Source organism: Chanodichthys erythropterus, chromosome 24 (genome assembly GCF_024489055.1).
Source record: "Chanodichthys erythropterus isolate Z2021 chromosome 24, ASM2448905v1, whole genome shotgun sequence".
In the NCBI taxonomy this organism is placed as follows: domain Eukaryota; kingdom Metazoa; phylum Chordata; class Actinopteri; order Cypriniformes; family Xenocyprididae; genus Chanodichthys; species Chanodichthys erythropterus.
The window spans coordinates 16,316,775-16,335,248 of NC_090244.1; the positions used below are offsets into that span (position 1 = coordinate 16,316,775).

At 35.5% G+C, this 18,474-nt stretch overlaps 1 protein-coding gene across 2 annotated transcripts in view; it reads right to left on the bottom strand.

Moving 5' to 3' along the window:
* Positions 1 to 18,474, bottom strand: part of alkbh3 (alkB homolog 3, alpha-ketoglutarate dependent dioxygenase) — a 28,689-nt gene that overhangs the window by 9,147 nt on the left and 1,068 nt on the right. Inside the window, exons 3-10 of one of the 2 annotated variants that reach the window (XM_067379232.1) lie at positions 16,590 to 16,657; positions 16,465 to 16,499; positions 16,319 to 16,366; positions 16,099 to 16,205; positions 10,350 to 10,438; positions 10,031 to 10,240; positions 7,313 to 7,411; positions 4,772 to 4,917 (exon numbers count right to left, since the gene is read on the bottom strand). In XM_067379232.1, the coding sequence (XP_067235333.1) occupies positions 4,819 to 4,917; positions 7,313 to 7,411; positions 10,031 to 10,240; positions 10,350 to 10,438; positions 16,099 to 16,205; positions 16,319 to 16,366; positions 16,465 to 16,499; positions 16,590 to 16,657 (755 nt within the window). In that variant the 3' untranslated portion in view covers positions 4,772 to 4,818. Of the gene's footprint in view, positions 1 to 4,387; positions 4,918 to 7,312; positions 7,412 to 10,030; positions 10,241 to 10,349; positions 10,439 to 16,098; positions 16,206 to 16,318; positions 16,367 to 16,464; positions 16,500 to 16,589; positions 16,658 to 18,474 lie in introns of those variants that run through there. The other variant, XM_067379231.1, reaches the window with a different exon arrangement.

Below are 18,474 nucleotides of genomic sequence, written 5' to 3' on the forward strand. Positions count from 1 at the left end.
TTTGTGCGACACACAAGAACAAAACTCATTGGTTTTTGCAGAAAATCAAAGTGTTTGTGCGACACACAAGAACAAAACTCATTGGTTTTTGCAGAAAATCAAAGTGTTTGTGCAACAAGAACAAAACTCATTGGTTTTTGCAGAAACTCAAAATGTTTGTGCAACAAGAACAAAACTCATTGGTTTTTGCAGAAAATCAAAATGTTTGTGCGACACACAAGAATAAAACTCAATGGTTTTTGCAGAAACTCAAAGTGTTTGTGCGACAAGAACAAAACTCATTGGTTTTTGCAGAAAATCAAAATGTTTGTGCGACACACAAGAACAAAACTCATTGGTTTTTGCAGAAACTCAAAATGTTTGTGCGACACACAAGAACAAAACTCATTGGTTTTTGCAGAAAATCAAAATGTTTGTGCGACACACAAGAACAAAACTCATTGGTTTTTGCAGAAAATCAAAATGTTTGTGCGACACACAAGAACAAAACTCATTGGTTTTTGCAGAAACTCAAAATGTTTGTGCGACACACAAGAACAAAACTCATTGGTTTTTGCAGAAACTCAAAATGTTTGTGCGACACACAAGAACAAAACTCATTGGTTTTTGCAGAAACTCAAAATGTTTGTGCGACAAGAACAAAACTCATTGGTTTTTGCAGAAAATCAAAATGTTTGTGCGACACACAAGAACAAAACTCATTGGTTTTTGCAGAAAATCAAAGTGTTTGTGCGACAAGAACAAAACTCATTGGTTTTTGCAGAAAATCAAAATGTTTGTGCGACACACAAGAACAAAACTCATTGGTTTTTGCAGAAAATCAAAATGTTTGTGCGACACACAAGAACAAAACTCATTGGTTTTTGCAGAAAATCAAAATGTTTGTGCGACACACAAGAACAAAACTCATTGGTTTTTGCAGAAAATCAAAGTGTTTGTGCGACAAGAACAAAACTCATTGGTTTTTGCAGAAAATCAAAATGTTTGTGCGACACACAAGAACAAAACTCATTGGTTTTTGCAGAAACTCAAAATGTTTGTGCGACACACAAGAACAAAACTCATTGGTTTTTGCAGAAAATCAAAATGTTTGTGCGACACACAAGAACAAAACTCATTGGTTTTTGCAGAAAATCAAAATGTTTGTGCGACACACAAGAACAAAACTCATTGGTTTTTGCAGAAACTCAAAATGTTTGTGCGACACACAAGAACAAAACTCATTGGTTTTTGCAGAAAATCAAAATGTTTGTGCGACACACAAGAACAAAACTCATTGGTTTTTGCAGAAAATCAAAGTGTTTGTGCAACAAGAACAAAACTCATTGGTTTTTGCAGAAAATCAAAATGTTTGTGCGACACACAAGAACAAAACTCATTGGTTTTTGCAGAAACTCAAAATGTTTGTGCGACACACAAGAACAAAACTCATTGGTTTTTGCAGAAAATCAAAATGTTTGTGCGACACACAAGAACAAAACTCATTGGTTTTTGCAGAAAATCAAAGTGTTTGTGCAACAAGAACAAAACTCATTGGTTTTTGCAGAAAATCAAAATGTTTGTGCGACACACAAGAACAAAACTCATTGGTTTTTGCAGAAACTCAAAATGTTTGTGCGACACACAAGAACAAAACTCATTGGTTTTTGCAGAAACTCAAAATGTTTGTGCGACACACAAGAACAAAACTCATTGGTTTTTGCAGAAACTCAAAATGTTTGTGCGACACACAAGAACAAAACTCATTGGTTTTTGCAGAAACTCAAAATGTTTGTGCGACACACAAGAACAAAACTCATTGGTTTTTGCAGAAAATCAAAATGTTTGTGCGACACACAAGAACAAAACTCATTGGTTTTTGCAGAAACTCAAAATGTTTGTGCGACACACAAGAACAAAACTCATTGGTTTTTGCAGAAAATCAAAATGTTTGTGCGACACACAAGAATAAAACTCAATGGTTTTTGCAGAAACTCAAAGTGTTTGTGCGACAAGAACAAAACTCATTGGTTTTTGCAGAAAATCAAAATGTTTGTGCGACACACAAGAACAAAACTCATTGGTTCTTGCAGAAACTCAAAATGTTTGTGCGACACACAAGAACAAAACTCATTGGTTCTTTCAGAAACTCAAAGTGTTTGTGCGACACACAAGAACAAAACTCATTGGTTTTTGCAGAAAATCAAAATGTTTGTGCGACACACAAGAACAAAACTCATTGGTTTTTGCAGAAACTCAAAATGTTTGTGCGACACACAAGAACAAAACTCATTGGTTTTTGCAGAAAATCAAAATGTTTGTGCGACACACAAGAACAAAACTCATTGGTTTTTGCAGAAAATCAAAATGTTTGTGCGACACACAAGAACAAAACTCATTGGTTTTTGCAGAAACTCAAAATGTTTGTGCGACACACAAGAACAAAACTCATTGGTTTTTGCAGAAACTCAAAATGTTTGTGCGACACACAAGAACAAAACTCATTGGTTTTTGCAGAAAATCAAAATGTTTGTGCGACACACAAGAACAAAACTCATTGGTTTTTGCAGAAAATCAAAGTGTTTGTGCGACAAGAACAAAACTCATTGGTTTTTGCAGAAAATCAAAATGTTTGTGCGACACACAAGAACAAAACTCATTGGTTTTTGCAGAAACTCAAAATGTTTGTGCGACACACAAGAACAAAACTCATTGGTTTTTGCAGAAAATCAAAATGTTTGTGCGACACACAAGAACAAAACTCATTGGTTTTTGCAGAAAATCAAAGTGTTTGTGCAACAAGAACAAAACTCATTGGTTTTTGCAGAAAATCAAAATGTTTGTGCGACACACAAGAACAAAACTCATTGGTTTTTGCAGAAACTCAAAATGTTTGTGCGACACACAAGAACAAAACTCATTGGTTTTTGCAGAAACTCAAAATGTTTGTGCGACACACAAGAACAAAACTCATTGGTTTTTGCAGAAAATCAAAATGTTTGTGCGACACACAAGAACAAAACTCATTGGTTCTTGCAGAAACTCAAAGTGTTTGTGCGACACACAAGAACAAAACTCATTGGTTTTTGCAGAAACTCAAAATGTTTGTGCGACACACAAGAACAAAACTCATTGGTTTTTGCAGAAACTCAAAGTGTTTGTGCGACACACAAGAACAAAACTCATTGGTTTTTGCAGAAACTCAAAATGTTTGTGCGACACAAAAGAACAAAACTCATTGGTTTTTGCAGAAACTCAAAATGTTTGTGCGACACACAAGAACAAAACTCATTGGTTTTTGCAGACCAAGCAAGCACGTCTGAGCTTCTGTTTACAATATTTAATGAGTTCTACGGATGTGTTTTGAATTTTTATGTCAATAAAAGCCTAAATTAAATCTGTTCATCATATGAAAAAGACTTGGATTTAACTGCTCAAACCATATTGATTTCTTCTTAATGTTTTTATAAACTTTTTGTGAAGACCATGAAGTTCTGGTGGAATGGACTTTTAAACGAGGGACCGAAATCTTTTAGTTGAACTGTCCCTTTAACTGTGAGAACAAGATATTTTTCTCAGTAAAAGCCGAGAAGAGTTGTTGCACACACTACGTACTCTAACCCAACAGATCTCCCTGCACACTCCGGGAATGAAACTTATAACAAAGTTTATTGTGGTGGAAAAAATAATGGCCAGTGATCCCATTACACAGCGAGGGTCCCTGCATTCCAGAACAGAAGCACCATTTCCATGTGCAGGTCAGTCTTTATGGGGAAGCTCTGAAAGGCATTGCATTGCCAGCAGAGAAGAAAAGAACACCAAGTAACTCAATTTAAAGAGCTCCGACAAATCACTGGAAGTCACAAGCAAGAGCAAGAGATTTACGGTTTGCAGTTTCTAAACATTTTGCAGTTCTCTGGATAATCTTTGCCATTGTGCGGCTTCTTTCGTTTGACGGTGTTCCCATATTTAGGGATATTTTCTTTAAAACAGTGACATAACAGCCCCATATCTGACTCCTTGTGCCTTGAACAGGGAATGAATATGCAACAACTTAAAAACGTTCAACTGTCACCAAGTTAACATGGTCTTCATCTCTCAAGGTTGGTGGTAATGTGTGTGGACACAGAGACAATTATTCAGCTCAACCAACCACACAAGGACTCGACCGTGACTCATCAATATTGAGAAGAGGAGGACACCTCCTGTGTTTGTTGAAAAGGCGAGTTTTGAGTTGTTGGTTACCTCGATAATAAAATGTTTTACATCACCCATGTGTAATTTTAATTATGGAATTGTGAAAACAACATGTGCATGTTGTTTTAACAATGTGTGTGAAACACAGCAGAAGAGACTTCTTTTAAAGCATTAAAAAAAAATTACTGACCCCAAACCTTTGAAACCAACCCCATAATGACACTGAACAAATGTTGTAATTCAAGTTTATTCACCACAAGCTATAAATGAAAAATTGCAGAACATGCAATATTTAAACAGCAATTTACCTATAAAAAGAGCCTTTGGGGGGCTGTAACTGAAATATAGGCCACTCGGCACCATTTATTTGACGTATATATTCTCCAAACAAACGTCATAAACAAGTAATAAACCTGTAATTCCTTCTAGGAACAAAAGCTATTTTGTGGACAATAGCTGTGAGAAAATAATTATTTATGTAAACAAAAATACATTAATGCTAGTCAAGTTTATGATTGTTCAGGTCTTTGACTGAAAGTGAACCTAAATTGAACAGAAAGGATGTTTAACAGTATAGTCTGTGAATGAGACAGACCTCTTCAGATCGCTTCAAACCTGCTGACTCTTCTCTCAGCGATCATCTCACAGATTCCACCTGGGGCGCTCTGGCTCTGGGTATATGGTGCGGAAAGTCAGATTTATCCGAGGCCCACGGTCATGGTACTCCTTTGCCACCTGATGCTATTCAAAAGAACATTAATAATGTTAAAACTGCACTCACAACAAGGCAATGTAGCAATCAAACCAACTTAAAGAAGGTTAATCTGCCTTGGTGTTCGCCTCGAAAGACAGCGGTGATGCATGATGTGTATTTAATAATTCAAATACACGATTACACATTGTGTCGTGTATATTTGGACAGACAGATGATGAAGAATAAAGCTTGACTAAGCAAAAGCAGTATGTTTACATACACAGATACAATGTTGATTTGGTGCCCACAGTAATATTTTTGACGCAGAACGTCCCTTTGACACTTATGTAACAGCTTTCAAAGCCTATAAATATTTTGTGTGCATTTTAAAGGGAAACAGCCATACATGTGAGTTTAGTTAGCTTTATTTTGACAGGTCAATGAGAGTTATGTCAACCTAATAAGATCCTCTGCAAGCTTTTTGGCACAATCCGTGAGTGACCTTTCTTAAACAGTTTTTAGATGTCGCCATAAAATGTTTTTGACCTTTCTCTATTCTTTGTGCCTCACCAAAGGCCTGCAGTTTGCCGTGGAGTCGGAATCCAAAAACAACTTTTAAACAGGACAAAAATAACTTCAAGCAGGTTTTTACATTAAAAGGCAAAAAAAAAAAAAAAAGCACACAAAGATCATTAATTTTTTAATGCACAAAGTGCACTTTTCTACATTTCATCTGTGGGTATGAATATATGACTGGTTGTACTACTTTTTGTTTCTTTATTTGATCATCATTTGATGATTAACTGCTGTAATGATCAATAGAAAATGTACAAGAATGCAAAACAAAAAACTAATCTGTAAAATGAAATGACAAATGTAAAATAAACTGTTAATAAAACTACGAAAAAGTGGGTAAATTATTATTATTTTTTTTTTACAAAAACAAAGCAATCCTTTTAAATGAAATGAGAAAATTGTTAAATAAACTTAAAACTACAAAAAAGCCGGGAAATTATTATTTTTTTTACAAAAACATAAAGCAATCCTGTTAAATTAAAGGAAAAAAAATTGTATACAAACATAAAAAAAATCATTAAATGAAATTAAAAAAATTAAAAATCAAACTAAATTAAAATTGTAATTTATACTTTTTTTATTATTTTATAAAAAAAATATTTTTATTTTATTTTATTATTATTTTTTTTTTGTTGCATCCAGCAAGTAGTTAGTTTTGTGAATAAAGTTCATAAAGCCAGGTGCACACCGGGCGAGTTTGGCCACAAATTGGTCGTCTGAGACAAATTTTGAAAATCCTAAAAGATTCCTCTGATCCTAGGCTAAAATCTGTAGTCTGGTCGTTACTTTGACATGTTCACCGACAGCCAATTAAATGACAGTTGCGATAAACTTTTTGAAATTCAGGCAGTGTCAGTAGATTTGCCGCACAGTCCTGCTATTACGACGACCGAAAAACCGTTATCAAAATTAACGCTTCAGTCCCATGAAATGCAGCTCACAGTCACCGAACATGTGTGGGTTGATGATGTAAAACTTCGGAAATGTTTTCATGTGTGCGTCTGTTTTTAATGCGTCTTGACTGTTGTACAGTCTGACATAAATGACAGCCGAGATCCCACAGTGTGACATGAGGATCATGTTCGTTTACAAGCAACAACTGTAAAGGACTATTATAATTCACACATTATAATTTAATTTACATTGCATTGCTATTTTAGAGCATTTAGTTCTAGATTGCGAGTGGGTAGGTTTCTGCTCTGAAATAATGCATGTTTTGCGAATTCTCCTCCAGTGTCTGTAATATTTTATGAGCACTGTTTTGCAAAGTCTTTCTTGGAAACACTGTCCGCGTCAGTATGCTGTGAAGAAACATGGTCACTTTCCCCCTTCACACTATTACAGCAGCGTTTGCACTTAACAGACTCTCGACAGCAAACCGAGTGACCGTTCCAGATCATCCCAATCACGTGTCATCAGTTTTCTAGAATGTACTGTAGAGCCAAAACAAAAGAACACTAACCCTTTGATTTAGCCATTTTCAGCCTTTCTTCACAGTCTGGCTTATCAGCATTGTTTAGAAGACTGTTATTAACTGGCAGCTTCACCGCTTATATTAGACTAAAAAAATGATCCTGCCAGTTCTTAGAGTCACATTAAATCTTAAATAAACTCTTTGTAAAAGTTCTTGCAAATCGAGTCAAATGATTTCCAGGAGGATGACTCGATTTACTGATAAACACATTGAAATATCAATCTCGCCAAAGACACAATCCCTTCACACTATCTAAAATACCATTTACATCTAAGTGTTTTTCTGCTGCCGTCTGAGCGTGTGGTGCAACAAGATTTCTGATTCTGGTTTACTGATTCTGTAATGATGATCAAAATCAGATGATTTCTTCAGAGCAGATAAATGTGACGTACCTGCCAGTCCTCCTGCGTACAGCCTTCCATGAGCAGGAGGGTCCCGTGGGTCAGCGGGATGCGTATGCGCTCCACATAGCTGTAGTCTCCTTTGTCCTCCTGAAACACATACACCAAATCTACCATGACCTCAAATTCAACTAACATCCATTCTTTAAATAAGCTGAAGCAGACACAACATTTAGCCACCTGTTGGAAAACAAGCTCAAATAATGTTTTACAAACATTTTTCCCTTCAAACCAAAAATGAGACGCATAATGGAAACATAATCAGGGTCACAGACGTCAGAAGCAAACGCAGTCTGATTCATTCTAAGAGCTAAAAAGGAGAAAATTATTAAATTATCCTAAAACTTTCACTAACAATGCAATCAGGATTCTGATAAAAGCATTAAAGGGATAGTTCATCCAGAAATGAAAATTAATGGGGAGTGTTAGAATAATGTTATAGGGACATTAAAATAACATTCGGGAAATGTTAGAATAACATTAAAATAACGTCATAGGAACATTAAAATAACATTACAGGGACGTTAAAATAATGTTAGGGGAACGTTAGAATCACGTCATAGGAACGTTAAAATAACGTCAGGAGAACGTTAGAATAATGTTATAGGGACGTTAAAATAACATTATGGGAACATTAGAATAACGTTATAAGAACGTTAAAATAATGTTAGGGGAATGTTAAAATAATGTTATAGGGACGTTAAAATAACATTAGAGGGAACATTAGAATAATGTTATATGGACGTTAAAATAACGTCAGGGGACCGTTAGAATAACGTCAGGGGACCGTTAGAACAACGTCAGGGGACCGTTAGAACAACGTCAGGGGAACGTTAAAACAACATCAGGGGAACGTTAAAACAACATCAGGGGAATGTTAGAATAACGTCAGGGGAACGTTAGAACAACATCAGGGGAATGTTAGAATAACGTTATAGGAACGTTACAATAAAATCAGGGGAACGTTAGAATAATGTTATAGGAACATTAAAATAACGTCAGGGGAACATTAGAATAACGTTATAGGAACGTTAAAATAACTTCAGGGGAATGTTAGAATAATGTTATAGGGACAATACAATAACGTTAGGGAAACGTTAGAATAACGTTATAGGAACGTTAAAATAACATCAGGGGAACATTAGAAAAATGTTATAGGGACGTTAAAATAACTTCAGGGGAATGTTAGAATAATGTTATAGGGACGTTACAATAACGTTAGGGAAACGTTAGAATAACGTTATAGGGACGTTAAAATAACATTAGGGGAACATTAGAATAACATTATGGGAAAGTTAAAATAACGTTAGGGGAACATTAGAATAACGTTATGGGAAAGTTAAAATAATGTTAGAGGAATGTTAGAATAATGTTATAGGAACGTTAAAATAACATTAGGGGAACGTTAGAATAATGTTATAGGGATGTTAAAATAACGTTAGGGGAATGTTAGAATAATGTTATAGGGATGTTAAAATAACATTAGGGGAACATTAGAATAACATTATGGGAAAGTTAAAATAACGTTAGGGGAATGTTAGAATAATGTTATAGGGACGTTAAAATAACATTAGTGGAACATTAGAAAAATGTTATAAGGACATTAAAATAACGTTAGGGTAAGGTTAGAATAATGTTACAGGGACGTTAAAGTAACGTTAGAAAACATTAGAATAACATTATAAGGACATTAAAATAACGTTAGGGGAATGTTAGAATAACATTATAGGAACGTTTAAATAACGTCAGGGGAATGTTAGAATAATGTTATAGGAACGTTAAAATAACATCAGGGGAACATTAGAAAAATGTTATAGGGACGTTAAAATAACTTCAGGGGAATGTTAGAATAATCTTATAGGGACGTTACAATAACGTTAGGGAAACGTTAGAATAACGTTATAGGGACGTTAAAATAACATTAGGGGAACATTAGAATAACATTATGGGAAAGTTAAAATAACGTTAGGGGAACATTAGAATAACGTTATGGGAAAGTTAAAATAATGTTAGAGGAATGTTAGAATAATGTTATAGGAACGTTAAAATAACATTAGGGGAACAGAATAACGTTATAGGAACGTTAAAATAACGTCAGGGGAACGTTAGAATAATGTTATAGGGATGTTAAAATAACGTTAGGGGAATGTTAGAATAATGTTATAGGGACGTTAAAATAACATTAGTGGAACATTAGAATAACGTTATAAGGACATTAAAATAACGTTAGGGTAAGGTTAGAATAATGTTACAGGGACGTTAAAGTAACGTTAGAAAACATTAGAATAACATTATAAGGACATTAAAATAACGTTAGGGGAATGTTAGAATAACATTATAGGAACGTTTAAATAACGTCAGGGGAACGTTAGAATATTATTATTACTAAAAATAAATTCGAAATATTACTACAAAAATATTCAACTGTAAAAAAAATTAAGATAATAATAAAGTAGTAGTAGTATTATAACTAAATAAAAATACTGTAATATTTCACTCTAAAATAAACACAACTTAAGAAATTGTCTAGCAGAAAACAGTAGGGAACCATAAAGCTGCTTTGTCGACAACAGCTGCCAGCCATATCATGATTTTGGTTTTATTATGATTAATCATGCTGCCCTAATGAATTGTGCATCCTTATTGTCAACACCACAATTCATCATTTAAGCCCTAGTATGACTGTGAGCAACTGTTTTACAGACTTACAGGGAGTGGCTGCTTTCGGAGACTGAACACTCTCATGTCACCCAGACTCAGAGAGGCGATGGTGGGCTGGGTTCCCAATGAAGGCTCGCTGTCACTGTGCCAGCCAATACTGTCTTTACCGTCCCGGTACAGGTTACACAGCAATGAGTTAAACGTGTGGCCGCTCTTCTGCTCAACAGCCAGACGCAGAGTGGTAAGAACTGGGTGCCACTATAATAAGAGAGAAATATGGAAAAAAGATGTTTTAATTTACACACTAATAGATGCCATTTTTGTCTGCTCACTTGCTAATGTAAAAATATGAGAATGTACGATATACCTGAGCATTGGCCTCCATAGTGGAGCGTGAATATGTATACGGCAGCTCTCCATACCAACAAGTGAGTCTGGGCTCCTCATAGGCATCACCTGAAATGCAAAACACATTGAATATGAAGTATGTTCAGCTATTTGTTAATGATTTAACTGCACTGACACTATCGAATGAGAACACAACCTGAACTGAATTGAGCTGAATATGGAACTTGAACTGAATTGAACTGAACTGAGCTGAATAATGACACTAACGCCTTCTGTAGAGCTGCTTATAGCTGTTACTAGCTGTTGCTGTTACAGTTAATGAATTCAACTGAATTGAGCTGAATAATGACACTATCACCTTCTGTAGAGCTGCTTATAGCTGAATTGAATGCATTTAATGAACTGCAAAGTTACTGAATTGAACTGAATCAACATTGAATTGAACTGAGCTGAATAATGACATTGTCTACTGAAGAGGTGCTTTACAGTTGAAATTGAATTTGTTTCATAATTGATCAATTTTGCAACATTGGGACTATTATTGAACCGAACTGAATCAACATTGAATTAAATTGGAGTTGAATAACCGAACTGAATAAACATTGAACTAAATTGAGCTGAATAACCAAACTGAATCAACATTGAACTAAATTGAGCTGATTAACCAAACTGAATCAACATTGAACTGAACTGAGCTGAATAACCGAACTGAATTAACATTGAACTAAATTGAGCAGAATAATGACATTATTGTCTTCTGAAGAGCTGCTTTACAGTTGAAATTGAATTTGTTTCATAATTGATCAATTTTGCAACATTGGGACTATTATTGAACCGAACTGAATCAACATTGAACTAAACTGAGTTGAATAACTGAATTGAATCAACATTGAACTAAATTGAGCTGAATCAACATTGAACTGAACTGAGCTGAATAACCAAACTGAATCAACATTGAACTAAATTGAGTTGAATAACCGAACTGAATCTACATTGAACTAAACTGAGTTGAATAACTGAACTGAATCAACATTGAACTAAATTGAGCTGAATAACCAAACTGAATCAACATTGAACTGAACTGAATAATGACATTATTGTCTTCTGAAGAGCTGCTTTACAGTTGAAATTGAATTTGTTTCATAATTGATCAATTTTGCAACATTGGGACTATTATTGAACCGAACTGAATCAACATTGAACTAAACTGAGTTGAATAACTGAATTGAATCAACATTGAACTAAATTGAGTTGAATAACCGAACTGAATCAACATTGAACTAAATTGAGCTGAATCAACATTGAACTGAACTGAGCTGAATAACCAAACTGAATCAACATTGAACTAAATTGAGTTGAATAACCGAACTGAATCTACATTGAACTAAACTGAGTTGAATAACTGAACTGAATCAACATTGAACTAAATTGAGCTGAATAACCGAACTGAATCAACACTGAACTGAGCTGAATAACCGAACTGAATCAACACTGAACTGAACTGAGCTGAATAACCAAACTGAATCCACATTGAACTGAACTGAGCTGAATAATGACATTATTGTCTTCTGTAGAGCTGCTTATAGCTGAATTGAGTGCGTTTCAAATTTGATGAACTAACATTGACAACTGATACTGAACTGAATCAACATTGAACAGTCTTCTGTAGATCTGCTTTACAGCTGAAATTGAATTTGTTTTAATAAATGATGAATTTTGCAACATCACTGTTATTTTCCTATCTATTACTGTGAAGTTGCTTTGAAACAGTCTGTATTATATTAAGCGCTATATAAATAAATACGGACTATGATGATGATGTGTCAATCTTCAGCGTACCAAATAAGGGCCGAAAGTTCACGGAACCAGAACATATTCGTCACAACAAGTCTTGATCAGTCACAGTCACAGTGAACTACTCCTGATCCAAAGCAAATGTTTAAACATTTGGTATATTTGGGGCTTTTTCAAATGATGTCGGTCCTGGAGAAGGTAAACAGACGAGGGAACTGGAGGCAGTGGCATTCCTGCCAAATTACTGATGAAGAAGGACTGGAAAGAGTGAGTCACTGTGGGAAGCTCACGTCGTGAACACGTCTGAGTGGGATAGATGCATAATGTCATCATATGTGTGCAAGAACATGCACATGCTTATTTTCATTCTCCCGTTTTGGTCTTGAGTCAGATTCGAACTCGTTTTCCCACATTAGCTCCAAGGCTCAAAATGAAAAATGATTTTTGCTGCTTTTTCAATTTGTTTTATTGAAATGAGCTAAATCAAAACAATTGCTGAACATTTTATTCAGTCCACTTATATGTAAAATTTGAGGTTAACTTAAATAATTTGTGTTCAAACTACATGAATTTTTTTTTTTTTTTGGCTTTGCATTGAACTGAATAGAAAGAGCAAATGTTGAAATTAAAGGCACACTATGTAGTTTTTGATTTTGTAATCTAATGTTTTAATAGCTAATTAAAATAGCTAATGTTTTAAAGATTTGTTAAAATTACTGTAGTATGAAGCAGAGTGTGACTGAAAGCCGTTGGGAGACGAGCGTGACACACGCCTCGAGAGCAGTGGAGCTTTTATTATGTCGCAGATGGCGGCTTCCACTTCTTCCGGTCAAGCGTATGTGGGGTAAAGCAGAGCTGTTTTATCATATGTGACCCTGATCAACAAAACCAGTCATAAGTCGCACGGGTATATTTGTAGCAATAGCCAACAAGACATTGTATGGGTCAAAATGATAAATTTTTAATTGATGCCAAAAATCATTAGGATATTAAGTAAAGATTACCGTAAATATATCAAAAATGTATTTTTGTGAGTGGCGATTTAAACTTTAAAGGGGATTTTCTTAATATTTTGATTTTTTGGCACCCTCAGATTTCAGATTTTCAAATAGTTGTATCTCGGCCAAATATTGTCCTATTCTAACAAACCATACATCAATTGAAAGCTTATCAACTTTCAGGTGATGTATAAATCTCAATTTCAAAAAATTGACCCTTATGACTGGTTTTGTGGTCCTGGGTCACATATTAGATACATTTGAGTGTTGAAAGTTTTTATAGTGCTACTCTGTGCATTCACTCGGCAGCTACTATGAGAAACTTGATTCACACTGCAGTAAACTAGATCGATATTAGGCATGGTAAAGCATGGTACTCGCGGTAAATAAAGGAAACAAGATTTAAACAATAAAGGCTGATTTATACTTCAGCGTCGGACCTACGCCGGAGCCGCTGCGCCATAGGCTAAGGGTGCGTTCACACTTGTAGTTCGGTTCGTTTGGTTCATTTGGTCCGGACCAAGAAAAAAAAAAACATTTAGTCCTGGTCCGGTTAGCGTTCAGATTGGCAATTTTATCACCGAACCAAAAGATACCGAACCTAAAGGCATAGGGATACATGCACAACGTGATTGGTCGGATTTTATGACGTATTGCCTATTTTGAGACGGAACTTACCGAGCATCCAAAAGAGTGCTGTTTTCTGAGGTAAATGCGTTCGTTGTGTGTGTGTAGCGGTGCGTAACCTGCATGTGATAGTATTTGGCCGGTTGGGAACTCGTGAAGAGCTTATAAAATGTGTAAAGTAGTCAAAACACCGGCGGGAATCCATCCGTCACACACACAAATGATCTGCTGTGTGAAGACGCGCGTCTGATGCCTGTGATGGGCAAACTCGCGTCTAGGACGAGAAAAACCGACATGCGTGAGGATTGTCCTTTTTAGGGTCTCGTCTTCCTGTTTTTGGTTCGGTTACATGTCTTTGGTCCGTGTTGCGTTCATATATCATTCGAACCGCACCAGAGTTCGTTTGGAAGCGGACCGAGACCCGTCTTTTCAGCGGTCTCGGTCCGCTTGTTTGGTGCGCACCAGGGTTTGGATGGCAGCGTTCACATATGGTCAAATGAACCACACTATCCGAGCAATCGCACCAGGGTTCGGTTTAATCGAACCAAACATGACAAGGGTGATCGCACCCTAAGCGTCTGTTTTCATTTATACTTCTGCGTCGTTGTCCGCGTCGACGTGCATGCAGACCACTAGGAGGCAGTGTCCGCGGTCATGTTGAGTATCAAAACAAAAGCCGAAGAAGAATCAGCTCGTCATGTACGTTGTCAGAGAAGCTTACAAACAGAAACGGCAGAGAAGCAGCAAATGGGTAATGACTTTTGTTGCAGTTTTTCTGCATGTGTCCTTGCAGTGTTTTTTCATTCATAGTGAAGTTGAAAGTGCTCGCTCTTCTCCAAGTGCTCTGCGCCAGTTATTTGACCCGAGGGAGGGGTTCTAGCAGACCAATCAGAGCGCTTGCGGTCCGCATAGAATTGACGCGTTGTTACATTTTTGAAGAGGTGCACGTCAGGCTACGTCGTATGCTACGCGTGCTACGCACAGCCTACGGCGTACACTCGACGCAGAAGTATAAATCAGCCTAAGACTTACTGTGTTGAGCTATATAACAATGATTCGTTTTCTGTCTATAAATGTAACCAAACAGTTGCTCACCTGTCTAATAAAACACATAAAATATTAAAGGGTCTTGGTGTTTCCATGGTTTCTACAAAATAAAACCGGAAACCGAGGGCAACGTGGGTATGATATCAGTGGTAGGCGACGCAGGGACACGTCCCGAGTGCTGGATAAAATTGCTTATTTCTCTGGATTTAAACATTCTTGGAAACATTTGGGATAATGTAAGTACACAAGTCAACAAAATATATAACATTGTTCTAGTGTTTTTTGGGTATTTCAATCCAAAAATCTTACATATTGTGCCTTTAAGTGTTATTTTATGACTTTTTGAGTAAAGGCAAAGATGTGTTAGTGCATAATGTTCAGTTATGTTGGACATTTAAAAGAGTTTGACTCACTTTTTGCTCTACAAAGCCTACTGTCCGTCATATTTGATAGACAAACTTCTAACAGGCGCCTTAAATTAAATTATTAACATGATCAACACTGCTAAAAAATGTTGCACACAATCTACTACATGCCTTCTGTCATCTGATGTTTATATGTTTTTAGTAAGTAAAAGGCCTTTTAGTATAATTAATAAAAATTTCCACCCTTAGGTCATTGCGTCTTTTAGCTGTGAATAAACTGATTTTTATAAAGTAAATGTAAGAATAGCCTTATTATTGTTATTAATTCAAGACGAACACTCACTGGACTGAAGCAACTTATTTTTACTTGATTATCCATACACCATTTTTTTAGAAAAATCATGTTAAAATTTGTATATCAAATATGATACATCAGGCTTTTGAGAAATGTTCATCTCTCAATCATCATTGTATTGCATTGCATTATATGTTTCGCTCCTACAATGAAAACTACAGATCTTTGATCATAAAACTAAGCATTTAAATATAATCTAACGAAGACACATTATTGGAAGATAATATGCATTTTATGCAAGTATTCTGCTTTATTCTTCTTTTTGACCATATAAATATCAGCAAATGCACCAAATTGCATGTTTTTGCTCACTTTGGGCCTCTGAATATAATTAAGGTGCTTTTTCCTCCTCGAGTATGAGCTCCATATTCTCACTATATCATACTATTGAGCCAAAAAAGCCTGATGCATCAATTTTTTTTGATGTCTTTAAGATTCAATAAACTGTTCCACTTCAAAAAATTTTATTTTATGACTATTATTTCATATGTCAGGCTTTACAGGGTTAATCTTGGACATAATCTCCAGAGGTTAAAACAATTTCCCCCTCCCCAATTTACAGTACTTCAACATAAAACTTACCCATCATCCTATAATTGGTCTTTTGTGACCAGGGCAGTTCAGCGAGCAGCTTACTAAACATCCAGTCTGCCTCTTCTTGCTGTAGAAACCCTGGTATGAGCCGCAGTCTGGGCAGAAACACAGTAAACATTACCTAAATGCAGGAAATGTTCTTTTGAAGGTGATTTTTTTTTTTTTTTTTTTTGCCAGTTTACACTACTTTAAATCTAAGTATTCTTACCGGGACACTCCAGTAGGCCCCCGACTAATCTCATAGTCCCCAGCGTTTCTGAGAAAAAGAAAAAACAACAACACAGTGAATATATATGTGGCATGTCAATCAACAGGGTTTTATTGCTTGAAAGTTCCTGGGACTGAGTCACTCACTCGATCACTTTCTCTGCTGGAATCTCTCTGATGGGCTGACAAAAAGACACAGGATAAATTAGAGACACTCAGATGTGAGTGCTGTCCAAGAAAACAGCATATAAAAGATACAGAATGGCTCGTACATCAGCTGGCTGATTAAACTCAAATGATCGTGGTCCGTATTTCCATGACCCTGACTGGGCATCTTGAGCTGAAACATAAAATACAAATAATATTAAATTAAAGAAGCATTTAGAAAATGAACAGACTACAGAAAACAATACATTGATACACTGTACTACACCTATATTGGCTGTTTTGTCTTTTGAAGTCCATTTATAAAGTTAGTCAATGTTTTTTGACACAAAAATAGCCACGTAATTTAGTTTTATATAACATTTCATCCTCTCTCTGACCCTTGTATTTAAGTGTATGTAAATGATCTATTTATGATGATTGTACTGGGTAATGGAAAATGTTCACAGTGTGGCTATGCCAGGTTCTTTTGAACAATGAATTTCCATGACTTTTCAAGTCATATAATCAAATGTTTAACTTAAGTCATTAACCCCCGGTTTCACAGACAAGGCTTAAGCTAGTCCCAGACTAAAATGCATGTTTAACTGAAAGTAACTTGTACTGGCATACCTTAAAATATGTCAGTGCCATTGTTTTGTCTCAAGATGCACACCAGTAATGTTTTTTTTTTTTTAAAGTGTAAGTTTATAAAAGCTACTTAAATGCCCTAATTGAACAAAGGTCTAATCCTGGCTTAGGCTAAGCCCTGTCTGTGAAACCGGGCCTAAGTGCCATAATTTAAGTCATTAAGTGCATAAGGATTTTGGAAAATTGTTTATTTAATCATTTATGTTAAAAATAATAACCATTTACTTAATCTCTTAATTTAAATAGATAATCATTTATTAATAAAGTTTCCATGACTTTTATTAATTTCCATTACTTTTTCACTACTTTTTAACTCATTTGATATTATTGCTTAAGGATTTTGGACAATCATTTATTTAATAAGTTATGTCATAGCCATTTACTTAATCACTGGATTTCATTTATTTAAAAATGTTTACATTACTTTTTTTTTTTGATTTTAGTAATTTATATGACTTTTCCACAACTTTGAGTCGTTCACTATTACTGAATAAGGATTTAAAAAAAAATCATTTGATCATTTACATATATACAAATCATATAAATAAAACTAATCACTTAATTTAAAGGTACCGCAGAACGTCTTTTTAAAACATGTAATATAAGTCTAAGGTGTCTCCTGAATGTGTCTGTGAAGTTTCAGCTCAAAATACCCCATAGATTTTTTAGATTAATTTTTTTAACTGCCTATTTTGGGGCATCATTAACTATGAGTCGATTTAGGCTGCGGTCCCTTTAAATCACGCGCTCCCCGCCCACGGAGCTCGCGCTTGCCTTTAACAGCATAAACAAAGTTCACACAGCTAATATAACCCTCAAAATGCTCGTCATGCTGCATGTCTAATCGCGTAAGTGTGGTATTTATTTGAATGTTTACATTTGATTCTGAATGAGTTTGAGGCTGTGCTTCGTGGCTAAAGCTAACATTACACAATGTTGGAGAGATTTATAAAGAATGAAGTTGTGTTTATGAATTATACAGACTGCAAATGTTTAAAAATGAAAATAGCGACGGCTCTTGTCTCTGTGAATACAGTAAGAAACGATGGTAACTTTAACCACATATAACAGTACATTAGCAACATGCTAACGAAACATTTAGAAAGACAATTCACAAATATCACTAAAAATATCATGATATCAATGATCATGTCAGTTATTATCGCTCCATCTGCCATTTTTCGCTGTTGTTCTTGTTTGCTTACCTAGTCTGATGATTCAGCTGTGCACAGATCCAGACGTTAATACTGGCTGTCCTTGTGTAATGCCTCGATCATGGGCTGGCATATGCAAATATTGGGGGTGTACATATTAATGATCACGACTGTTACGTAACAGTCGGTGTTATGTTGAGATTCGCCT